Raw genomic sequence first — 22960 nt, forward strand, 5'->3', positions numbered from 1 at the left:
CTGCCACAACAAGGTAACACAGGGGTCCCACATAGTCTGGGGGTCCCACACAGCTCCGGTGGAGTTCTCCTTTCCCCCCCGGAACCCGCGGTCCTCATGCACGCGCGCCAGGCTCGTTCCTGGCCTAATGGAGGAGGGGGGAGTGTGGTTGTGAGCCATGCACGTCAGTGTGCATGGCGCTGTACTGCGCAGGCGCCAGGCGGCAGATTTAAAAAGCCCAGAGCGTCAGGGGGGTGTAAGTGGAGACACAGGAGCTGTGGGCAGTAAGCATCCATGGGGATTGAATCCAGGCAAACTTTAGACACCTACTCAGGTTGTGCAGTTTAGGTTGTGCAGTTTAAGCATATATATTATTGTGAGACTTTAAGCACAACAGTGATTGCACTTGTACTAGTACCTCTGCTTTGTAGCTTAGGACTATGTCTCCTCGTAAGAGGGTCTCAGGGGAGGTAGCAAAGGCACTGGTAAATCACCGCCTAGGTCCAGGGGTTCTAAAAGTGCCTGTAAGTTACCACCCCCCCCTGAAAGACTGGAGCCAGCCTCTCAAGACGAATCAGTGCCCCTGTCAGGTTTTGCAGCCTCTCCTAATGTCCCAGCCCCGGCTTATGTCACTGAGGACTCCCTTAGGGCTACATTGGAGGGTTTTGAAGGGAGAATAATGAATTTTATTTCTGCTTCCCTGAAAGATAGCAGGAAAAGGGGTAGATCCCCTCCCTCTGCTGAAATTCCTCTCTCAGATGATTCTTCTGAAAATGAGGAGAGATCCCTATCTTGGGACAGGGATCATGAGCAGTCGGATGAATCAGAGGAAGAGGAGAGAGTCCCCTCCTCCCAGGCGCTCAGAAAACAGGTGCAGTATTATACTGAATTGGTGCGTACCACATTCAGAATGCCTGCTGCTGAAGTCGCTACGTCCTCTGTTTCTTCCCTGGGAGTCAGGAAAGTCCCACAGACTGCCTATTCCTTCCCAATTCATCCCTTAATGGATAAATTGTTGTATGAGGATTGGGGACATCCCGATAAACTGTTTGCTCCTCCTAAAAGGTTTTCTATGTATTATCCTCTGGAGGAAAGTTTCACCAAGAAGTGGGGGGTCCCATCTGTCGATGCGGCTGTTTCTTGCGTGAATAAAAACCTGACTTGTCCGTTGGATAATGCTCAGGTATTTAAAGATCCAACTGATAAGAAGCTGGAAACATTATTAAAAGCCTCCTTTTCCATGACTGGCGCTGTAGTGCAACCTACAGTCGCAGCCGTGGGGTTGTGTCAGTTCCTCAAGGAACAGGTTAAGCAGATGCTTGGCCTCCTTCCCAGTGAGGAAGTAGAGAATTATGCAGAAATACCTCAAATTCTGTGTTTCATGATTGATGCGATTTTGGATTCTGTCCAACAAGCATCTCGTTTGTCTCTCCTGTTGGTACACATGCGAAGGGCCCTATGGCTAAAGAATTGGGCAGCTGAGCTGTCATGCAAGAAGCATTTGATTGGGTTCCCGTTTAAAGGGGAACGTTTGTTTGGAGAAGAATTAGACAAATTCGTCCAAAAATCTCAGGAGGTAAATCTACTCTCCTTCTAGTCAAAAGGAGCAAGCGTCCTTCATTCAGACGTGCTCTCTCTCCCGGAGCATCAAGCTCTAAGCAGAGGTGGCGGCCTTCTCAGCCCTCCTCTACAGGAAAGGCTCAGGGCCGAGCCCAGGGACAGAAAAAGACCTGGGGGAGAAAGCCTGCCACGTAGAGCCCAAAAGCTTCCTTGTGAAGGAGCGCCCCCGCTCGGCCGAGTGAGGGGAAGGCTTCTGCAGTTTGCAGGAGCCTGGCGGGAAGAGATCCGGGACAAGTGGGTGATCTCTTCGGTATCTCTGGGTTACAGGCTAGAGTTTCAGGAGATTCCCCCTTCTCGTTTCCTAAGGTCAAGGATCCCCAGGGATCCAGTAAAGCAAAAACCGCTATTTCTGGCCTTAGATCACTTACTATCCCAGGGGGTGATAGTAGAAGTGGACCCAAAAGAACAGGGTTCAGGATTTTACTCGAATCTCTTCACCGTTCCGAAGCCAAATGGAAGTGTCAGACCTATCCTAGATCTGAAGCATCTGAACCGGTTTTTACGCATCCGGTCCTTCCGAATGCAGTCAATTCGCATTGTAGTCTCCTCCCTGCAAGGGGGAGAGTTTATGGCATCAATAGACATCAAAGATGCATGTCTCCATGGGCCAATTTTTCCCGCACACCAAAAATTTCTAATGTTCGCGGTAGAGTGGCACCATTTTCAATTTGTGGCCTTGCCGTTGGGGCTTGCTACGGCCCCTCGAGTCTTCACGATGATTCTGGACCCTCTCTTGGCAAACCTAAGGGCTCAGGGTATAGCCGTCATGGCTTATCTAGACGATTTACTTCTCATGGAGAAAACAGTAGCGTTCCTGAACCACAGCGTTACCAGAGCGCTAGAACACCTGGAACGCCTAGGTTGGATTATAAACCTAGAAAAGTCGTCCCTACAGCCTGCTACCAGGTTGGAATACCTGGGTATGGTCATCGACACCGCTCAGGGCAAGGTGTTTCTTCCAAGGCCAAAAGCCTTGGCCATTGGGGATCTAGTGCGCCTAATTCTGGGCAGGAGATCATCCCCCATTCGATTATGCATGAGACTGTTAGGGAAAATGGTCGCCTCCTTTGAGGCCGTCCCATTTGCCCAGTTCCACTCAAGGCCTCTGCAAAGATGCATCCTTGCGGCTTGGAACAGGAAGCCCCAATCCTTGGATCTTCCTATGCGTCTATCCCCAGGGACACGCAAGAGTCTCGTCTGGTGGTTACAAACCAATAATTTTTCTGAAAGGCAAAACTTTTCTTCCTCTTCCATGGAAGATTATCACGACAGATGCCAGCCTGACAGGCTGGGGAGCAGAGTTGGAGGAGACATGCTCGCAGGGGAAATAGTCTGCGATCGAGAGGCAATTGCCCATAAATGTCTTGGAGATCCGGGCAGTTAATATGGCTCTCATAAAGTGGTCTTACAGACTACGAGGTCTCCCTGTTCTTGTTCAGTCCGACAATGCCACAGCAGTGGCTTATATCAATCACCAGGGCGGTACCAGGAGTCTGGTGGCCCAAAAAGAGGGGAATCGCATACTTGTCTGGGCAGAAAAGCATGTTCCGTGTCTTTCTGCAGTCTTCATTCCAGGAGTGGAAAATTGGCAGGCGGATTTTCTGAGCCGCCAGCAGTTGTGCCCAGGAGAATGGGCTCTGCACCCCGACGTGTTTCGGAACATATGTCACAGGTGGGGTACTCCAGACGTAGATCTGTTTGCATCCAGGTTCAACAGGAAACTGGACAATTTTGTGTCAAGGACAAGAGATACACTTGCTCAGGGGTCAGATGCTCTGACAGTTCCCTGGGATCAGTACAATCTGATCTATGCCTTCCCCCCGAGCCCGCTGCTGTCACGGTTCCTGGGAAGAGTCAAGAGGGAGACAAAATCGGTCCTTTTGGTGGCCCCGGCTTGGCCCAGGCGACCGTGGTACGCAGAGATCATGAAGTTGGCAGTAGGCAGGACATGGATCCTCCCTCTCCGGCCGGATCTGCTCTCACAGGGTCCAATTTACCATCCTGCTTTACACAGTCTGAATTTGACGGTTTGGCTGCTGAGACCCACATTCTGAGAGACTGTGGCCTTTTGGGGCCAGTCCTTTCTACTCTGGTCAATGCCAGAAAGCCGGCCTCCAGGCTTATTTATTACAAAATCTGGAGGGCACATGTTTCCTAGTGTGAACTCAGGAAATGGCATCCTAGGAAGTATGTCATTAGCAGGATCTTGGCCTTTCTCCAGTCAGGCCTAGAAATGAATTTGGCCATAAGCACTATCAAGGTGCAGATTTCTGCCCTGTCAGTGTTTTTTCAGAAGCCGCTTGCATCGCATTCCCTGGTGCGGGCTTTCATCCAGGGGGCCATGTGGTTAAAACCGCCAGTCAAACCTCCGGTATGCTCATGGGATCTGAATTTGGTTCTCTCGGCTTTGCAGGGGCATCCATTTGAACCTTTGCATCTGGCTTCGTTAGTTCTCCTGACTAAAAAATTGGTCTTCTTGGTAGCCATATCCACGGCTAGAAGAGTATCAGAACTAGCAGCTCTTTCCAGCAAGGAGCCGTATCTAATTATTCATAAGAACCGGGTGGTCATGCGTCCCAACAGGTCCTTTCTACCTAAGGTGGTTTCAGGATTCCATTTGAATCAAGACGTAATCCTACCATCCTTTTTTCCGGACCCACAGTCCGCAGAAGAAGAATCTTTGCACACTTTGGATGTGGTTAGAGCAATCAGTAAATATCTTCAAGCAACTGCTCAGATAAGGAAAACTGATTGCTTGTTTATTTTGCCGGAAGGCCCTAGGAAGGGCCAGGTGGCTTCAAAATCCACTCTCTCAAGGTGGATTAGACAGGTTATTTCTCAAGCCTATAGTGTTAAAGGGAAAATCCCTCCTTTTCGAGTGAAAGCGCACTCTACTAGGGCTGTAAGTGCTTGTTGGGCAGTGCATCACCAGGCCTCCCTTGCTCAGATCTGTAAGGCTGCAACTTGGTCATCAGTCCACACATTCACCAGATTCTATCAGGTGGATGTCAGAGGGCAAGAGGATATCGCCTTCGGGCGCAGTGTACTGCAGGGTGCAGTTTAGGTCCTCCGGTCCCTGGCGGTCTATAATTATGATCTGTGTCTCCCTCCCCTCAATCTGAGCATTGCTTTGGGACATCCCACTATGTAATGAAGCTCCTGTGTCCCGTGATGTATGATCAAGAAAATTGGATTTTTATATACAGCTTACCTGTAAAATCCTTTTCTTGAGAGTACATCACGGGACACAGGGCTCCCGCCCCTCTTGGGTTTTACGTGGTTTCTTATTGCTTTGCTACAAAACTGAGGTGCCTCCCATATGGGAGGGGTTATATAGGGGAGGAATTCTCCTTAATTGGGGTTAACCAGTGTCCAATCACCAGAGGTGCCTATATAACCCACTATGTAATGAAGCTCCTGTGTCCCGTGATGTACTCTCAAGAAAAGGATTTTACAGGTAAAGCTGTATATAAAAATCCCATTTTCTCTGCCAGCGTCTTATTACATTTTTTTGCACATGTTAGTTGCATTTTAGGCTTAAAGCGTAGTTAAAACCACCCCACAGCATTTTAAACATACTGAAAGCAGAGACTCTGGATAATAAAATGATGGTAGTTGCAACTTTTTTGTCACAGGATATTAACCACTTGCTTACTGGGCACTTAAACCCCCCTCAGTCCCAGACCAATTTTCAGCTTTCAGCGCTGATGCACTTTGAATGACAATTGCGCGGTCATACAACACTGTACCCAAATGAAATTTTTATCATTTTTTTCCCACAAATAGAGCTTTCTTTTGGTGGTATTTAGTTACAGCTCGGAGTTTTATTTTTTGCTAAACAAACAAAAAAAGATGCAAAAAAAAAAAAAAAAAAAATCATGTTTTAATAGTTTGTTATAAAATTTTGCAAACGGGTCATTTTTCTCCTTCATTGAAGTGCGCTGATTAGGCGGCACTGATAGCTGCATTGGTGGGCACTGATGGGCTGCATTGGTGGGCACTGATAGGCTGCACTGGTGGGCACTGATAGGCATAGTTAAGGCGGCACTAATAGGCACAGATAAGGCGGCACCGATGGGCACAGATAAGGCGGCACTGATGGGCAAAGATGGGCACAGATAAGATGGCATGGATGGGTGGCACAGATAAGTGGCACGGATGGGTGGCACGGATGGGCACTGATAGGTACCACTGATAGATGGGACTGATGGGCACTGATAGGTGGCACTGATAGGTGGCTCTGATAGGTGGCACTGCTGGGCACTGATGGGCGGCACTGCTGGGCACTGATGGGCGGCACTGCTGGGCACTGATGGGCGGCACTGGGTCGCAGCACCTTTGAGGCAGATTGTGGGCACTGTGGGTGGCACTGTTGGTGGCACTGCTGGATGGCACTGTGGGTGGCATTGTGGGTGGCACTGTAGGTGGCACTGTGGGCACTATGGGCACTGATGGGGGGCACTGATGGGGGGCACTTACTTTTATTCAGGATGGCACGGCGGTGGGCAGGTGGGCACTGGCAGGGGGCAGGTGGTCAGCTGTATTGCTGGCCGTGATCGGGACTGATGTCCCGATCACGGCCGCCGGTGATCGGCTTTTTTTTTCTCTCCTCGCGCTGTCAGCGCGAGGAGGAATAATAGCCGATTGCCGGCTCCGTTCTATCACATGATCAGCTGTCATTGGCTGACAGCTGATCACGTGATAAGGGGTCGGGATCGACCCCTTGCACGGATCGGTGATCAGGAGAGTCTCACGGACTCGCCGATCACAGAGCGCGCCGCGCGCGCCCCTCAGGGGGCGCGCAGGCCGCTCGTATCCGGGACGACGTCAATAGACGTAGTCCCGGAAATGTAGGTCCGCGCTAATGCCATCATTTGGCAATAGCGCGGATCTGTAGTGGTTAAAGCAACTGTTTATCAAACCCATTAAATACACTACATTTTATTTTAGTGCTCATAATATATTATGAATATTGATATGAAACTGGTTACATGAACAGGTTTCAGAGAGTAGTAAGAACTGACTAATTTGCTGAATGGTCTAAAGTCATGAGTGACATGCCCCACTCTATCTTGAGCCAGTGATGTTCAGTTTTGTTAATTCTTTATAGAGTTTGGAATCAAGAGCTTAATTTCAATGTTTTCTGAGGATACCAAATTATGCAGGGAAATAACTTTGGCACAGGATATAGCATCATAACAGGAAGATCTGCACAAAATTAGGGGGTTGGGCAACTACGTGGCAGATGAGGTTCAATATTGAGAAATGTAATACTATGCACTTGGCTACCAAAAATACACATGCAAAATACACATCATTCCTTCCCTGGGAGAATCCATGGATCTGGAGGTGCTTTTAAATCACAGACTTACCAATAGCATGCAATGCCAAGCTACAGCTAGCAAAATACTGTCATGCATTAAAAAGGGCATTATGAAGGTGAAGACCAGAACACGCTAGTGGGATCACAATACTCCTTTATTTAACATGGGACTATAAAATTAAATGTTCTTACTTGCTTACATGTTTAAGCCCATTGTGGACCTTATTCATAGTAGGGGTAAGGAGGTAACAGATTTCAACTTAAAAGTGCTATATACACATTGCGGTTGATTTACTAAAGGCAAAGCCACTTTGCACTACAAGTGCAGTTGGAAGTGCAGTCGCTGTAGATCTGAGAGGAAGATATAAAATGAGGGGAAGCTCTGCTGATTTTATCATCCAATGTACAAGCAAAAATGCAGTTTTTTTATTATACTTGCATGTCCCCCTCGGATCTAAAGCAACTACACTTCCAAGTGCACTTGTAGTGCAAAGTGGATTTGCCTTAAGTAAATAACCCCCTATGTATCACAGCTGTTAATTACATCGTTAGCAGAATCAACACAAATACTGATAAAACTTGTTCACTGATACTAAAATACAGTCAGGTCCATAAATGTTGGGACAACGGCACAATTCTAATCTTTTTGGCTCTATACACCACCACAATGGATTTGAAATGAAACAAACAAGATGTCCTTGAACTGCAGACTTTCAGCTTTAATTTTAGGGTCTTTACATCCAAATCAGGTGAACGTTGTAGGAATTACAACAGTTTGTATATGTGCCTCCCACTTTTTAAGGGACCAAAAGTAATGGGACAGATTAAAAATCATCCATCAAACTTTCACTTTTTAATACTTGGTTGCAAATCCTTTGCAGCCAATTAGAGCCTGAAGTCTGGAACGCATAGACATCACCAGATGTTGGGTTTCATCCCTTGTGATGCTCTGCCAGTCCTCTACTGCAACTGTCTTCAGTTCCTGCTTGTTCTTGGGGCATTTTCTCTTCAGTTTTGTCTTCAGCAACTGAAATGCATGCTCAATCGGATTCAGGTCAGGTGATTGACTTGGACATTGCATAACATTCCACTTCTTTCCCTTAAAAAACTCTTTGGTTGTTTTTGCAGTGTTTCCGGTCATTTTCCATCTGCACTGTGAAGCACCGTCCAATGAGTTCTGAATTCATCCTGCTGCTTTTGTCAGCAGTCACATCATCAATAAATATAAGAGAACCAGTTCCATTGACAGCCATACATGCCCACGCCATGACACTACCACCACCATGCTTCACTGATGAGGTGGTATGCTTTGGATCATGAGCAGTTCCTTTCTTTCTCCATACTCTTCTCTTCTCATCACTCTGATACAAGTTGATCTTGGTCTTATCTGTCCGTAGGATGTTGTTCCAGAACTGTGAAGGCATTTTTGTCATCTTGTTTGTTTCATTTCAAATCCATTGTGGTGGTAGCCAAAAAGATTTGATTTGTGTTGATGTCCCAATATTTATGTACATGACTATACATGCTACCAAAACAAATCCAAAATCTATCATACTGGATAAAAATAATAAGGCAGGTTGTCATACAAGAGGGAAAACAGATGTTAAAGCGGGGGTTCATCCACCGCTGCAAAACTTAAAAGCCAGCAGCTGAACATACTACAGCTGCTGATTTTTTTAATAATTGGACACTTACCTGTCCCGGAGTCCAGCGATGTCAGCACCGCAGCTGATTTTTCCTTCAGCTGTCGAGTGCATGTCGCCTCCATTGTGACTAAGTGAACCTGGCAGTGTAGCCTTACGGCCAGTGGCATCACGAATGTGGGGCCACAGGGGACCTTGACCCCCAACATCATACTGTGCCCCCCTATTAAAACAATTTACATGGCAATTGCAGAGCAATTCTCTGTAGACTCTCAGCTGCTGGAGGGAGAGACACTCAGAGGGCATCACTCTGTAATTGCCGTGCTCCCTGTCCTGTTGTGTAAAGTTTGCAGACTGGGTCTCCTGCTTGTCATAATGATAGACGACGGAGCCAACTCCAGCAGCAGCGCTTCTACCTCTAAGCCCGCCCCTGTGTGTGCGCAACATCTCCAACCTGTGCACACAGCAGTAAGATGCAGGGTTGCATAATGTCAGTGTCCTCCTGACCACCAAAGGGAGGGGGAATATTTGCATCTGATCTCAGTGTTAGCCAATAATGCTTTGTCTGTGCTGCAGCCCCAACATCCCCCCCCCCCCCCCCCGCTCGCCATATTTTAACTTCAGTTCAAGGAAAGGAAGAAGCCAGATCCCATGTGTGTTTTTCCTTTAAGTTTACTTCAGGGAGGGGGAGAAAGAGGTTCTGCAGCAGCAGGGACAGCCAGAGATTTATAATTTTAGTGCAGGTGATGAAGGAAGAGGGGATCAGGACCAGTATTCTCTTGTCTATTCATCTTGTTATGTTTTTACTCTGGCACTATTACCTAACCTGGCACTATACCACCCTAACCTGGCACTACCACCTAGCCTGACACTACCACCTAGCCTGACACTACCTCCTAATCTGGCACTATCACCTAGCCTGCCACTACCATCTAACCTGTCACTGGTGTATGTCACATAACTTGGCACTATAACCTAACTTGGCACTACTGTATATCACTTAAAGCGGTTCTTCACCCTAAAGGGGAAGTTCCGCTATTCTGATCCCTCCCCCCTCCGGTGCCACAATCGGCACCTTTCAGGGGGGAGGGGGGTGCAGTTACCTGGATAATCCAGGTAACTGCACACACTTCCAGCCAGACCGCCGCAGAACCCCCGTAGACACCCCCCCGATGGCGGCGGTGGCAGCAGCGAGACGAGCAATCGCTCGTCATCTGCCGCCGACATCGCTGGAACCTGGGACAGGTAAGTGTGATTTTATTAAAAGTCAGCAGCTGCAATATTAGTAGCTGCTGGCTTTTAATATTTTTTTTAGGTGCAGCTCCTCTTTAAGCTGGCACTATATCATCTGCCAGTATGCTACCCTAACATCACTTGACGTGCGGTGCACTGCCTGTCCACCTGGGGGGGTGCCAGATATAGGATCCGCCCTGGGTACCAATTTTGAAAAACATTTATAATTTTCCTTCCACTTCACAATTATATGCCATTTTGTGTTTGTCTATCACAACGATGCCCAACCAGTGGCCCGGGGGCCACATGTGGCCCGCAGAGCCCTCTAATGTTGCCTGCAACCTCCTATTCTCGGATGGCAGGCACAGATCTCAGGTTGCCATCCCAGAGCATTAGTGTTGTAAATGAAGCCGACAGTAGAGGAAGCAAGCAGCTGTGGAGAAGAGCCTCATAAGCCAATGCTGCCTGTATAGAGCCAGCTCCTGTCACAGATGGAGTGATACCAAATGCACTCTGCCTGGGACAGATTGCTCTTGGTCAGGGCTGCAACTGGGTGGGGGGGGGGGGTGCCCTGGGCGCCTTACTGAGAGAGGTGCCACCAGCACCTGTAGACAGTGGGGTTCAATGCCGCAATGAGTGTAAAACAGGATCTCCAGGATTGTTCCAGTGTGCTCCTCCTAAACCTTGCTGCCAATTTAACAGGGAGACTCTGCTTTACTGAATTCTGCCTACATGATATCATTATGTAGGCATAATTCTAGTATCACAGTGTGTAGTAGTCTGGTGTGCTGCCAGTGGCTACTTAATGAAAAAGAGACCCAAGGTACTGGCTCTGCATACTTCCTTTGGCTTCATTTAGAAATATGAGCGGTTGGGTCGTGTTTTAGCCACCTGCTAACTGCCCCCCCCCCCCCCTCTTAAGCCACAATAGGTAGCACAGGGAGATGGTTACATGCCACAGCCACAATGCTTTATGATCACAGCTAAACTGACCCAGCATGTAGCGATTGGTGGATGGCAAGCCCATGAAATGTTACACATGCAAGTCCATGGGGAAGCACCACGAACACCCCGCAACTGTGTTCATTGTAGTTGCGGTGAGATTTTAGATTAAAGATGGGTTTAAAACAGGTGTTGAGTGGATGTTGTATCATTTCCTCACCACCTGTCAATCTCTGGAATATAATCCAGAATCAAATTGGAAAAATTTAGATAAATTTAGATAAATTTAGAAATTTAGATGCATGTCTAAATCTACCATAATGATGAGATCTCCTTAAATATTTCTGCTGCTTAAACTTGTACATAGGCTAAACCAGGGGTTGACAAATTTGCTTTGAATTTAGGATTTTGTATGGATTGTCAGCTCCCGGGATAAGGCCAGTCATTTTCACCCCTATCTCTAACTCACAACGGAGCACCCAGTCAATAACTCCACATCAGGGTTATGGGCTGACCATAAAGAGTAAGGCTGGCAACAGATGGAACTGGTTGGCTTAGGCAGGTGGCACTGGCAGATGGCACTGGTTGGCACTGGCAGGTGCCACTGGTTTGGGACTGACAGATGGTACTGGTTGCCACTGGCAGACACGTGGAACTGCCAGATGGCACTGGCAGGTGACATTGATTGGCACTGGCAGGTGACACTGGTTGGTGTTGGCACTGGCAGGTAGCGCTGGCACGTAGCACTGATTGTCACTGGCAGGTGGCGCTGATTGGCAGTGGCACTGGCAGGAGATTGGCAGGTGGCACTGGTTTGGAACTGGCAGATGGCCCTGGTTGGTGGTGGCAGGTGGCCCTGGTTGGCGGTAGCACTGATTGTCACTGGCAGGTGGCACTGATTGTCGTTAGCAGGTGGCACTGGTTGGGGTGGCACTGGCAGGTGGCACTGATTGGTGGTGGCACTGGCAGGTGGCACTGGTAGTTGGCACTGGTTGGTGGTGGCAGGTGGCACTGATTGGCGGTGGCACTGGCAGGTGGCACTCATTGGCGGTGGCACTGGTTGTCACTGGCAGGTGGCACTGATTGGCGGTGGCACTCGGCACTGGCAGGTGGCACTGATTGGCGGTGACACTGGATGGCACTGGCAGGTGGCACTGATTGGCGGCGGCAGGTGGCACTGATTGGTGGTTGCAGGAGGCACTGATTGGCGTTGGCACTTGCAGGTGGCACTGGTTGGCACTGGCAGGTGGCACTGGTTGGTGGTGGCAGGTGGCACTGATTGGTAGTGGCAGGTTGCACTGATTGGCGGTGACACCGATTGTCACTGGCAGGTGGCACTGGTTGGTGGCACTGGCAGGTGGCACACTGAGCACTCTGTTACTGAGAAGTAACAGAGGAGCTGTCAGAATTGAGCTTAATGTCGGGGGTGGGCGGGACTCGGCCGCGGTGTGAAACTGACAAGTAACAGAGAGGCAGATCTGTCAGATTTGAGCTTGATGTTGGGGTGGGGCAGGACCCGGCCGGGGTGGGTGGGACTCAGCAGCTATCAAACATCAGCCAACGATTGGGCTGCTTAAGAAAAGGGGTGGGGCCACATACAAGTAGAGGCCTGCCCAGATCCCATTGGCTGGTGTTTGATAGCTGCTGGATCCCGCCCACCCCGGCTGGGTCCCGCCCACCCCCGCCATCAAGCTGAAATCTGTCAGATCCTCCTCTCTCAGTTGCTTCTCAGTTTCACACACTTAGCACGGCGCTTGATGCTTGCCAGAGCCGCCGAGTGTGGAGGAGGAAGGAGGACGGCAGTCGGTGTTAATGTGTTGCATGTCTGGGCCATCAATAGTGAGTGGGCTGGTGGCAGCTTAGGCGCCAGGTTGGGATTTCTGGTCGCATTGGCGACCTGGCGCCTGGGGTTTGTCGAGCCCTGAGCTAAACTCTGTACTGAGGGGTCTATGTTTGAGGTGGGGGTCAGTCTGTTCTGGAAGGGGAGTCTCTACTGAATGGGGTAGGCTGGCAGGGAGGTGCGTGGGGATATGGGCTTTGAGGTGGGAAATTGTGGTTGTACTATGTAGAATGCCTTGTGCATTATACACTCTGAACCTTCTACTGTAGATGCATAGGGTTTATTCAGATGGGCACTGAGATCCATCCTCTGCACTAAACCACATTTTTCTGCATCTGCAGCCACCTCTTGGAGCCCATAAAAGTGCATACAGCAGCTGTACAGACACGTTTGCATGTCAAAATTTGAAATGCAGGCAGGAGTGGGTGCTCGGATCTTAACAAAAGCAGCATCCACATTCAGATCTGTGCACCCACATCTATAGGCTGCCTGCACACAGGTACAAGGTGGATGTAGGCACAACATAACATGACAGAGGACCTTTCTTGGCGCCCGTCTGAATGAGCCCTTAGGGGAATTTAATTTATCAAAAGTGAATCAGAAGTTGAAGCAGTGGTGCATGTTAACCAATTGGCTCATAGCTTTCATTTTGAAAGCTTAAAGTGATTGTGAAGTCTAGTTTGAAAAAAATAAAAATAAATAAATAACAAACATTTTATACTTACCTCCCCTGTGCAGTTGGATTTGCACAGAGCAGCCCGTATCCTCCTCTTCTTGGGTCCCTCTTTGCTTCTCCTGGCCTCTCCCTCTTATCAAGTGCCATCGATACGCCTGTTTCCATTTCCAGTGCTCTTATTAAGTGCCCCCACAATCAGCAGCTTCCTATGGGGACACTGGAGCTGAGTCACAGCTCTGTGTGTCCATTCAGACATGGAGCCCTGACCCAGCCCTGTCCCCTCTCTCCCTTGATTGGCTGACTGTCTTTGATTGACAGCCGTGGGAGCCAATTGCACAGCTGCTGTGTCTTAGCCATTTAGGAGGAGTGCACCGAATGGCTTAGACTTGAGAGAGATGGGGCTCAGGTAAGTAATTAGGGGGTGCTGGGGTGGCTGCTACACTTAGATGGTTTTTTATCTTAATGCCTATGCATTAAGATAAAGAAAACCTTCTGCCTTTACAACTCCTTGTAACCAGATGAAGATAGAGCTGATTGGCTGCCATGTAACAGCTGCTCTAGATTTTTTGTGCTCAAGTTTTGATAAATTTTCCTCACTGTGTTTTACATATCATACTCCTAACCACTGAACTCCAAGTACACCACATTCTTCATTAAGGCAGCCTATGTGTAGAAAAGCATATGTAATAGAACATTTTATTTAAAAAAAGAAAAAAAAACAGGTTCCCTCGAAGTCGATTCCTGCTGTCAGTGTGAACCTGGGCTAACACCCCCCTCCCACGTACAGGTACGTGATTTTGCGCATCCAGGCCGCAGTGCCACCACGGTAAATGTACGTGAGGCGATCCGGGAGAGGTTAAGGATTTACTGTTAAAAATACTTTTTGTAGTGTATATATGTTTTATATTAAATCAGTAAGAACTATAAATTACTGATGCATTATGAGAAAAATGAAATGTATGCAAAAAAATTTTAAAAATTATTTTGTAAATAACTTTGTACCAAAAATGTAATTTTAATGTTGCAGCAAAATAGAACAAGCAACAGAATAAAATGTATATGTTTTCCTCACATTAACGGTACTTGTGTTCCAAATACTACTGATCAAACAAAAAAAACGTTTTTATTTTTTTTTACGATTTTTACTTTTTTTTCCCCCCCTTAAAATGCTAATAAATTAAAAAAATTCTCAGAGAGCTTAGGGTCAGGAGAAAGCCCTGTTTGTCCCACCAGAAAACAGTATATGTATCACTTCTTTACCACAAGTAATTACAAAGTTATAGACTCATGAACAGACACATAGCAGAAATGTGAAATATGGTCTGGTCCATAGGATGTGAGAGCCGAAGTGGTTAAGTGCTGCTTTTCTACAAACTCAGGCTGGCCATACGTTATACAATTTCCTTGTAAAATTTTCCTTTAGATTTACCAAAACCATCTAATATGAGGTTAAACCTAAACATTTCCAATGTCTTTGCAATCAGACATGCCCTTTCACTACGTCATTGAAGGTAAATCTAAAGGAAATTAAATAAGAAAATTGGATAATGTATGGCCAGCTTACAGCATGCTTGGAGTGGGTGGGGTTATACATAGATGATTTAAGTGCTATTTATCTTCTTCCTCCCTACCGCTTGGGACTCAATCTCCACTGACTGTTTTATGCTTCTTTCTATGCTCTCTCTCTAGTCTCCTTTGATATGTCGTTGAAATTTTTTACCTGTAATGTGAAAGGTTTAAACTCTGTTCGGAAAAGATGGTTGGCTCTGAAAGAGTTTAAAGCTTCTAAGGCAGACGTGATCCTGATCCAGGAGACACACTTCCGTCCTGGGGGTTCCCTTAAATTTGCCAGCAAAGCATTTCCGACCTCCTTTTTGGCTTCGGATCCGTCTGGCAAAGCGGGCGTGGCGATCCTGATTGGCCGCTCCTGCCCGTTGCGAATCCAATCTTCTTACCTGGACCCCCAGGGCAGATTTATTATTCTGGATTGCATGTTTCAGTCTCAACCTGTCATGATCCTAAATGTATATGCTCCCAATTCTGGTCAAGTTCGCTTTCTCAGTGCTGTGTTTGACATGTTAGATAAGTATGCACATCCTTTTACAGTGATTGGTGGAGATTTTAATATGGTCATGTCCCCTGGTAAAGACAAACATGTTTTGTTTCCTCCTAAGACCCCCTCCAATGTAGACTCCCTCTCCAAATCGTTTTGCAGACTTATCAGAACCCGACGTTTATTAGACATATGGAGAATTAAACATCCTACTCAGAAACACTATACTTTCTACTCCCACCCTCACAAACTCTTCTCTAGACTAGACCATTTTTTCATCTCCACACCCCTCTTGGCAGCTGCAGTATCCTCAGAAATTAATCCTGTCCCCTGGTCGGATCATTCCTCTGTCAATTTAGAACTCTCCCTATCCTCGGCCTTCCCCCGCACCTGTCACTGGCGGCTCAATGAGACTCTTCTACGTAACCCTGAGCCTAAAGCCCAATTGACCGCATGCCTTACTGAGTATTTTGAGCTTAACGCTGGCACCGTCTCCGAGCCCTCGACTCTGTGTGAGGCACATAAACCTGTATTCAGGGGGCATTGTATTGCAATAAGCTCCCGACTCAAAAAAGACGACACATACCAAAGAGCCTCGGCTCTTCTCAGGCTTCGCAAGGCCGAAGACCGTTTGTTCTCTTCTCCCACGGTGTCAGGGCTTAGGACTGTTGTCTACTTATGCAATCTCCTTAGATCACTTGATATGCAGAAAATAGACAAATCCCTCCTATGTTCAAAACAGAAATATTACGAGTACTCTAACAAGCCCCACCGGATCCTAGTAAACAAACTTAAACCCAGACCTTTCCAAGCCTATCCTGACTCCCTTAGACAACCCGACGGTTCCTCCACTTACTGCCCTCTCACAATGTCTAAAACATTTGGCCACTTTTATCATAAGCTATATAACTGTTTACTCACTGATGATCAATACACTTTCACCCAGGAGAAGTTTACCTCCTTCGTGGAATCACTGCCCCTCCCCCAGCTTTCTCCTGACCACCTCCCGTCTTTAAACTCCGCTATCTCCCCTGAGGAATTAGCTGAAGTAGTGGAGAATCTTCCCACTCAAAAAGCCCCTGGCCCTGATGGCCTACCTTACTCCTACTACAAAACTTTCCTCCCGTTTCTGAGTCCACACCTTCTTTCCCTATTCTCTTCCTTACTGAAAGGCACCATTCCTGACCCCCAGTTTCTCCATGCCCACCTATCTGTGATCCCGAAACCAGGTAAAGACCCCTCCCTCCCAGATAATTACAGGCCTATCGCGCTGCTAAATTCCGATTACAAAATTTTCACCAAAATCTTGGCGAATAGGTTGTCCAGCTTAATACCGCAACTCATCCATAAGGACCAAGTCGGTTTTGTACTGGCTAGGCATGAGGGAGACAATACTAGACGTACCGTAGATTTGATTGACTTACTAAATAAAACGAACCGCCCAGCTCTAATACTGAGCCTTGACGCTCAAAAGGCGTTCGATAGACTCAGCTGGCCATTTCTGTTTGCCACGCTCTCTCACTTTGGCATTGTGGGTCCCTTTGTCGATGCCCTGAGAGCACTGTACACCAGACCCTCTTCGCAAGTCCAGCTATCCTGCTATTTATCACCATCCTTCTCCCTCAGTAATGGCACTAGGCAGGGCTGTCCATTGTCCCCCTTGCTTTTTATTCTTTGTTTGGAACCCCTGGCAGCGGCTATCCGTAATCACCCTGACATTCGAGGGGTACAACTACGCCACACCGAGTATAAATTGTCTCTATATGCTGATGATATTCTGCTAACTTTAACCAGACCCCACACCTCCCTTCCCTCTCTCCATGCTCTCCTGCACCAATTTAGCTCAATCTCTGGATATAAAATCAACACTACCAAGACGGAAGCTCTACCTATCCTTATTCCCCCCACAGACCTTGTCCCTTTGCAGCGCAACTACGCTTATCATTGGTGTACAGATTCCCTCAAATACCTAGGGGTTAACCTTACCTCTTCCTACTCTAGCCTGTATCATGCTAACTTCCCACCACTCTTTCGGGACATTGACCGACTCTTGCGACAATGGGACTCGTATCCCATTTCCCTCTTGGGTCGCATCAATGTCTTGAAGATGTCTATCATGCCCCGACTTTTATACCTATTTGAAACGTTACCGATCCCTGTTCCCATGTCCCAACTCAAAGCGACTCAGAGGTCCTTCCTTAACTTTATATGGCGATATAAGGCCCACAGGATAGCTAGTTCCGTAGTGCTCACTCCCAGAGCTAGAGGTGGACTGGGGGCCCAAGACCTCCTTAAATATTATTTTGCTACACACTTAAAACCGGTTATAGTATGGTCGCATAGAATGTCGTCCAGTGTATGGTCTGACATTGAAATGAACATTACTACTCCGGTCCACCCCTGCTCGATGATTTGGGCAGAATTGGAAACTTCCATACATCAACTTAGGAACCTATCCCTGCGCCCCATGCTCTTTACTCTTTCTATATGGAAGAAGTGTGCCCAGCGTTTCTCCCTGACCTCTCCGTGCTCACCTTTATTAAACGTATTGTTCAACCCTGACATTCCGGACAGTCTGTCTTACCCGCGCATGCTCCCTTGGACACGTGCGGGCATCTTCCAACTTCGTAACCTGGTACATCCACTTACGCATTCGTTTCTTTCCTTCGCTGATATTTAACATAAATTTCAGGTCCCCAGGGGTTTATTTTACTCCTATCTTCAAATCAGACATTACTTTAGCTCCAAAAACCCTACCCTTACCTTAAATAACCCTACCCCTTTTGAACTTCTTTGCTCCCAAGGTCCATACCAAACGGGACTCATCTCTGAGATTTACAAGTATTTACAGGCCTCTCCCTCTCTTTCTGGCCCAGGTCACCTCTATATGCACAAATGGTCTCGGCTTCTTGGCCAAACCATTATCACCCCCCAATGGCTGAAAATTTGGGAGACTGCCTCTAAATCGTCTCGATGTGTAGAACAAAAAGAGACAATCTATAAAATCCTAATGTTTTGGTACAGGACCCCTCAGCTCCTACATAAATACGATCCCCGGGTTTCCCCACTCTGCTGGAGATGTCGGAAGGCTGTTGGATCTCTTTTTCACATCTTCTGGGAATGTTCTGTTATCCAACCTTTTTGGTCCTCTGTCCATGTATATCTGCAAGAACTTTCCGACACCACCCTCCCTCTTACCCCTATCCACTTTCTGTTAGGCCTACCCTTTCCTGACCTGCCTGCCAATGTCCAGAAACTTTTAGGCTATATTCTGCTGGCAGCGAGACGGGCCATACCAGTCAGATGGCTGTCGCGATCTCCGCCTGGCGCTTCCACAGATATTACAAACTCTGGAACAGATCCGTAGGATGGAGCACCTTACCGCTGTTATTCATGACACACTACCTAGGTTCTTCCAGGTCTGGGACTTATGGGACCATTCCCAGCTTAATCCGGGACTCCCTACAGCCCCCCCCCCTAGAGATTATTTGATGTTCTTCCTTACCCTCCCGCCTGTACATGTCTCTCCTCGAGGATGCCTCAGTCTGGTATAGGCCCCTCCCGGAAATGAGCGTACCCCAGGTCCAATGGTTGGATATGCTTTCCTTGCAGACATGTAATTATCTGGCCTACCCACCCATTGGACTCTTTCCTACCCCCCCCCCCCCCCTCTCCTCCTGACTCTCCCCCTCCGTCCCCCACCGTTATTGAATACATTACTGCTTTATATGTGCCTGTGACTTGATATTGCCTGACCATCACATTTTTTTTTTTTTTTTTTGTGTTTATTGTCCTATTCTTGCTCTTTGGCCTTTGGTCTGTAATATTGTTGACGCTGACAATTATTTGTTGTTATACTTCCCTTTGTATGTTCTCTCTGGGAAATTTTCAATAAAAATACAATTGGAAAAAAAAAAAGTGCTATTTATTTATGTTTAAATCATTTTAAAGCTCATTGTGTGTTGTCTTCTAGAACCATCCATCCATCTTCCACCATGATAAAGTCCATAAGATACCAGAACACAGCTGTTCTCATCATCCTTCCATCAATGCATCGGCCGTGGTAAGGATCACTGTGCATCCAATCCACCCATTCATTTTGTCAGTACATAATACCATCTTGTTATTGTGCTATCCTATGCCTGTCATTATGCCATCTTTACTGTAAATCTAATCTTATGTTGATTACAGCATTCATTACTATTATGTATATTTTATTCGTTGTTATCATGCTTTATTATATTCTGGAATGTTTACCCTATGACAAGGGTAGGCAACCCCCGGCACTGGTGCCGCAAGTGGCACACAAAGCCTCTTTTGCGGGCGCTTGACTCCCTCCCCATCAGCAGAGCAGCGCAGGGAAGTGTCAGTGAGACTGCGCCCTCACACATTGTAAACGATGGAAAACATTGTTTCTCTAACTTTGCTATAGCTGCGATCATCAGCTCTTGTGATGAGGAAGAGATTGGGTGCAGTTCTGCTGGGGGAGGAGGACTGTCATTGCCACTGCTAAAGCCAATCAGAGTCCTTCTAGCCCCGCCCATCATCTGGAGGAAGATGACTCGCTTGGTTGCCACTACCAATCTCAGAAAGAAGGGATTTCACTGCAATGGGGAAAAGCCATCTTTGTTTAAATTATTCCTGAACCTTTGTGTCACTTACTACTGAACCCCTGCACTCTGTGTCCCTTTAAGCCACAGTCAGTGTTCAGCGCAATGAAAATCACACTAAACTTTTCCTGTGGCGCAGAGCACCACACTTTTTCTCAGCTGCGGGGGCCCAACTTATGACCCACTGCTTTCAGAAAATGCCCCTGACCTGAGCTCATCATTGCGCATCCATTCCAGATGCTTGTATGTGACATCACATACAAGCATGTGGGCTGGATGCGAGAGGTGGATAAGCAGAATGAGTGTGCCAGGACAGGTAGATGTGTCTCATCTCTGCTTCCTTTCACCACTCTGCATATCACACATATCATAGATGAGAAGAGGGTACAACGGTGGAGCAGATGAGCAGGAGGGGTTCAGAGGTGGGGCAGATGAACAGGAGGGTATAGTGGTGGAAGAGATGAATAGAGTGTTCAGCAGTGAGACAAATGAGCAGGGGGTTACAGTGGTGGGGCAGATGAACAGATAAGTTCAGTGTTAGGACAGATGAGAAGATGGTTCAGCAGTGAGGCAGAAGAGCATGGGAGTACAGCGGTGGAGCAGGTGTGCAGAGATACGGTGGTGAAGCAGATGAGAAATGGGAAACATTGGTGGGGCAGATGAGCAGGGCGGTACAGTGGTGGGACAGAAGTGCAGGGGGTTACAGTAGTGGGGCAGATGTGCAGGTGGTTACAGTGGTGGGTCAGATGTGCAGGGGAGTACAGTGGTGGGGCAGATGTGCAGGGGAGTACAGTGGTGGGGCAGATGTGCAGGGGAGTACAGTGGTGGGGCAGATGTGCAGGGTAGTACAGTGGTGGGGTAGATGTGCAGGGTAGTACAGTGGTGGGGTAGATGTGCAGAGTAGTAACGGTGTGGGGCAGATGTGCACGGGGTTACAGCAGCGGGGAAGATGAGTAGGGGGGTACAGTGGTGGGGCAGATGTGAAGGGGATTACAGTGGTGAGGCAGATGTGAAGGGGATTACAGTGGTGGGGCAGATGTGCAGGTGGGTACAGAGGTGGGGCAGATGAGCAGGGGGGTACAGAGGTGGGGCAGATGAGCAGGGGGGTACAGAGGTGGGGCAGATGAGCAGGTGGGTACAGAGGTGGGGCAGATGAGCAGGGGGGTACAGAGGTGGGGCAGATGTGCAAGGGGGTACCGTGGTGGAACAGATTTGCAGGCGGTACAATGATCTGAGGTGTGGAGATGCATGAATTGGGGCTGATCTGAGGCGTGAGAGTGCAGGATGTTAATTTCTCGCTACCAAAGTAGTTTACAGCATTTACTTTATAAAAAGTCCTTTTTGTGATTGAGTGTAAAATCGGCACGCTCAATTTCTTTGAAAACATTTTTCGGCACACTGTGCTCAAAAGGTTGCCTACCCCTGCCCTGTATGTGCAAATGATGTCTTTATTTTGTCTTCCCTGCATCATGTTTTTAATCTTACAAGAACAATGAAGAGGTTTTATTTTTTGTGATAAAAATTTTTTTCATCTTTGATCCAACACTATAGTAAATATTGGCATTAGTTTGTACAGAGGGGTTATTATAAAACAAGTATATTTATAACACTTAACATGTGTGATCCATAGTGCATATGTATTGGATTGATTTTAGTCTAATGTAAATAAATGAAATCTGCATGATTATAGGATAGGTAGCAACATAGATTCCCCATAGGTTTGCATTTAACACCTCCCTGTACTTGTTTGCATGACCTCAGTAACTAACTGCATGTGGTCTAGTGTTTTAAAGGGAAATAAATCATGCCATACTTGTTTGCATGACCTCACTTCCCACCCACATATGATATGTGTTTTAAACAGAAATCAAAGACAACTGTAAGCAATAATGTTGGTTATGACCAGAGCAAGAGTAGACAATAAATAGCTGTCACAATAAAAAAAAATGTGGCTGAGCGGGACTCTGCCTGCCCAGGTCACTCATTCACAGTGACCTGTGAATGTAAAACGAAAAAAAAGGTCCAACAGCCTCTGCAGCTGCCGGCTTGTAGTTTTAAATGATCTACCATGGCGCTGTGGAACACTGTGGTAGTGCATTCTCTTTTCCTGCCAGATTGTATCTGCTTGCCTGTCCAGGATCTGCAGGAGACCTCCATGACACCAGCAATCTTCTGATCGCTGTTGCAATGCTTTAGGCTCTAGAAACAAAAAATAATAAATTAATGTAATGAGAGTACCCGCGCTATGGTAGTGTGTATCCTCATAACTATATGGCTCCATGCACACTGAAGCTCAAAAAAGCTTTTTCCGGATGCCAGATTGCTGGCAGAAAACACTGGTTGAAAAACCTGCTTTTAACAGCGTTTTGTACTAGCGTTTATGAGCGTTTATTAGCGTTAGCATTTATGGGCGTTTTCAATAAAAACACACAGAGGACACTCCAAGAATCCCACAGTGCATTCCAAACTCCCACAATGCATTGAAAAAATAGAATGCGGAACACTAATTAATGCATGTTTATGAGCGTTTATCGGTGTTTGTCTTTTTTTTGCAGTGAAAAGGGGCACTTTGAACGCGAATTTCTGGCGTTCAGAAAAAAAGCCCATAAACTCCACTGCTCATTAAAGCTAAAAAACGTCCATGTGTGCATAGACACATAGGCTAACATAGAGTGGAGTTTATGGGCTTTTAAAAAAAAAATGCCCAAACTCCAATAAACTGCAGTGTGCATGGAGCCTAAGTGATAGTATACATTCATTAAAAAAGTTCAATAAAATTTTGTAACAATTATAGTTGAAGCTGCTGCTATCGTATGAGGTCAAAGACCCCTTAATTGAAAAAAAAAAAAAACACAAAATGAGTTTGTTTAAAAAATAATAAATGCACTTTTATTTACCTGCAAAAAAATGTGCATTTATTATTTTTTCCTAAGAGGTAAACTTCTCCTTTAACCACTTGCTTACTGGGCACTTAAACCCCCCTCCTGCCCAGACCAATTTTCAGCTTTTAGCGCTGATACACTTTGAATGACAATTGCGCA

General features: G+C 47.0%; 1 protein-coding gene across 26 annotated transcripts in view; it reads left to right on the forward strand.

Annotated features, from left to right (window-relative positions):
* GPHN (gephyrin) overlaps positions 1 to 22960 on the forward strand; it is a 935903-nt gene that overhangs the window by 545049 nt on the left and 367894 nt on the right. For 19 of the 26 annotated variants that reach the window (XM_077464979.1, XM_077464987.1, XM_077464982.1 and 16 more), the window contains exon 8: positions 19283 to 19372. The exons of the other annotated variants lie outside the window; for them this stretch is intronic. In XM_077464979.1, coding sequence (XP_077321105.1) covers positions 19283 to 19372 — 90 coding nt within the window. The remainder of the gene's footprint in view (positions 1 to 19282; positions 19373 to 22960) is intronic. 26 annotated transcript variants of the gene reach the window in all.

This window comes from Lithobates pipiens, unplaced genomic scaffold, assembly GCF_037356315.1.
Source record: "Lithobates pipiens isolate NorthernLeopardFrog02 unplaced genomic scaffold, aLitPip1_a1.2 Scaffold_30, whole genome shotgun sequence".
In the NCBI taxonomy this organism is placed as follows: Eukaryota; Metazoa; Chordata; class Amphibia; order Anura; family Ranidae; genus Lithobates; species Lithobates pipiens.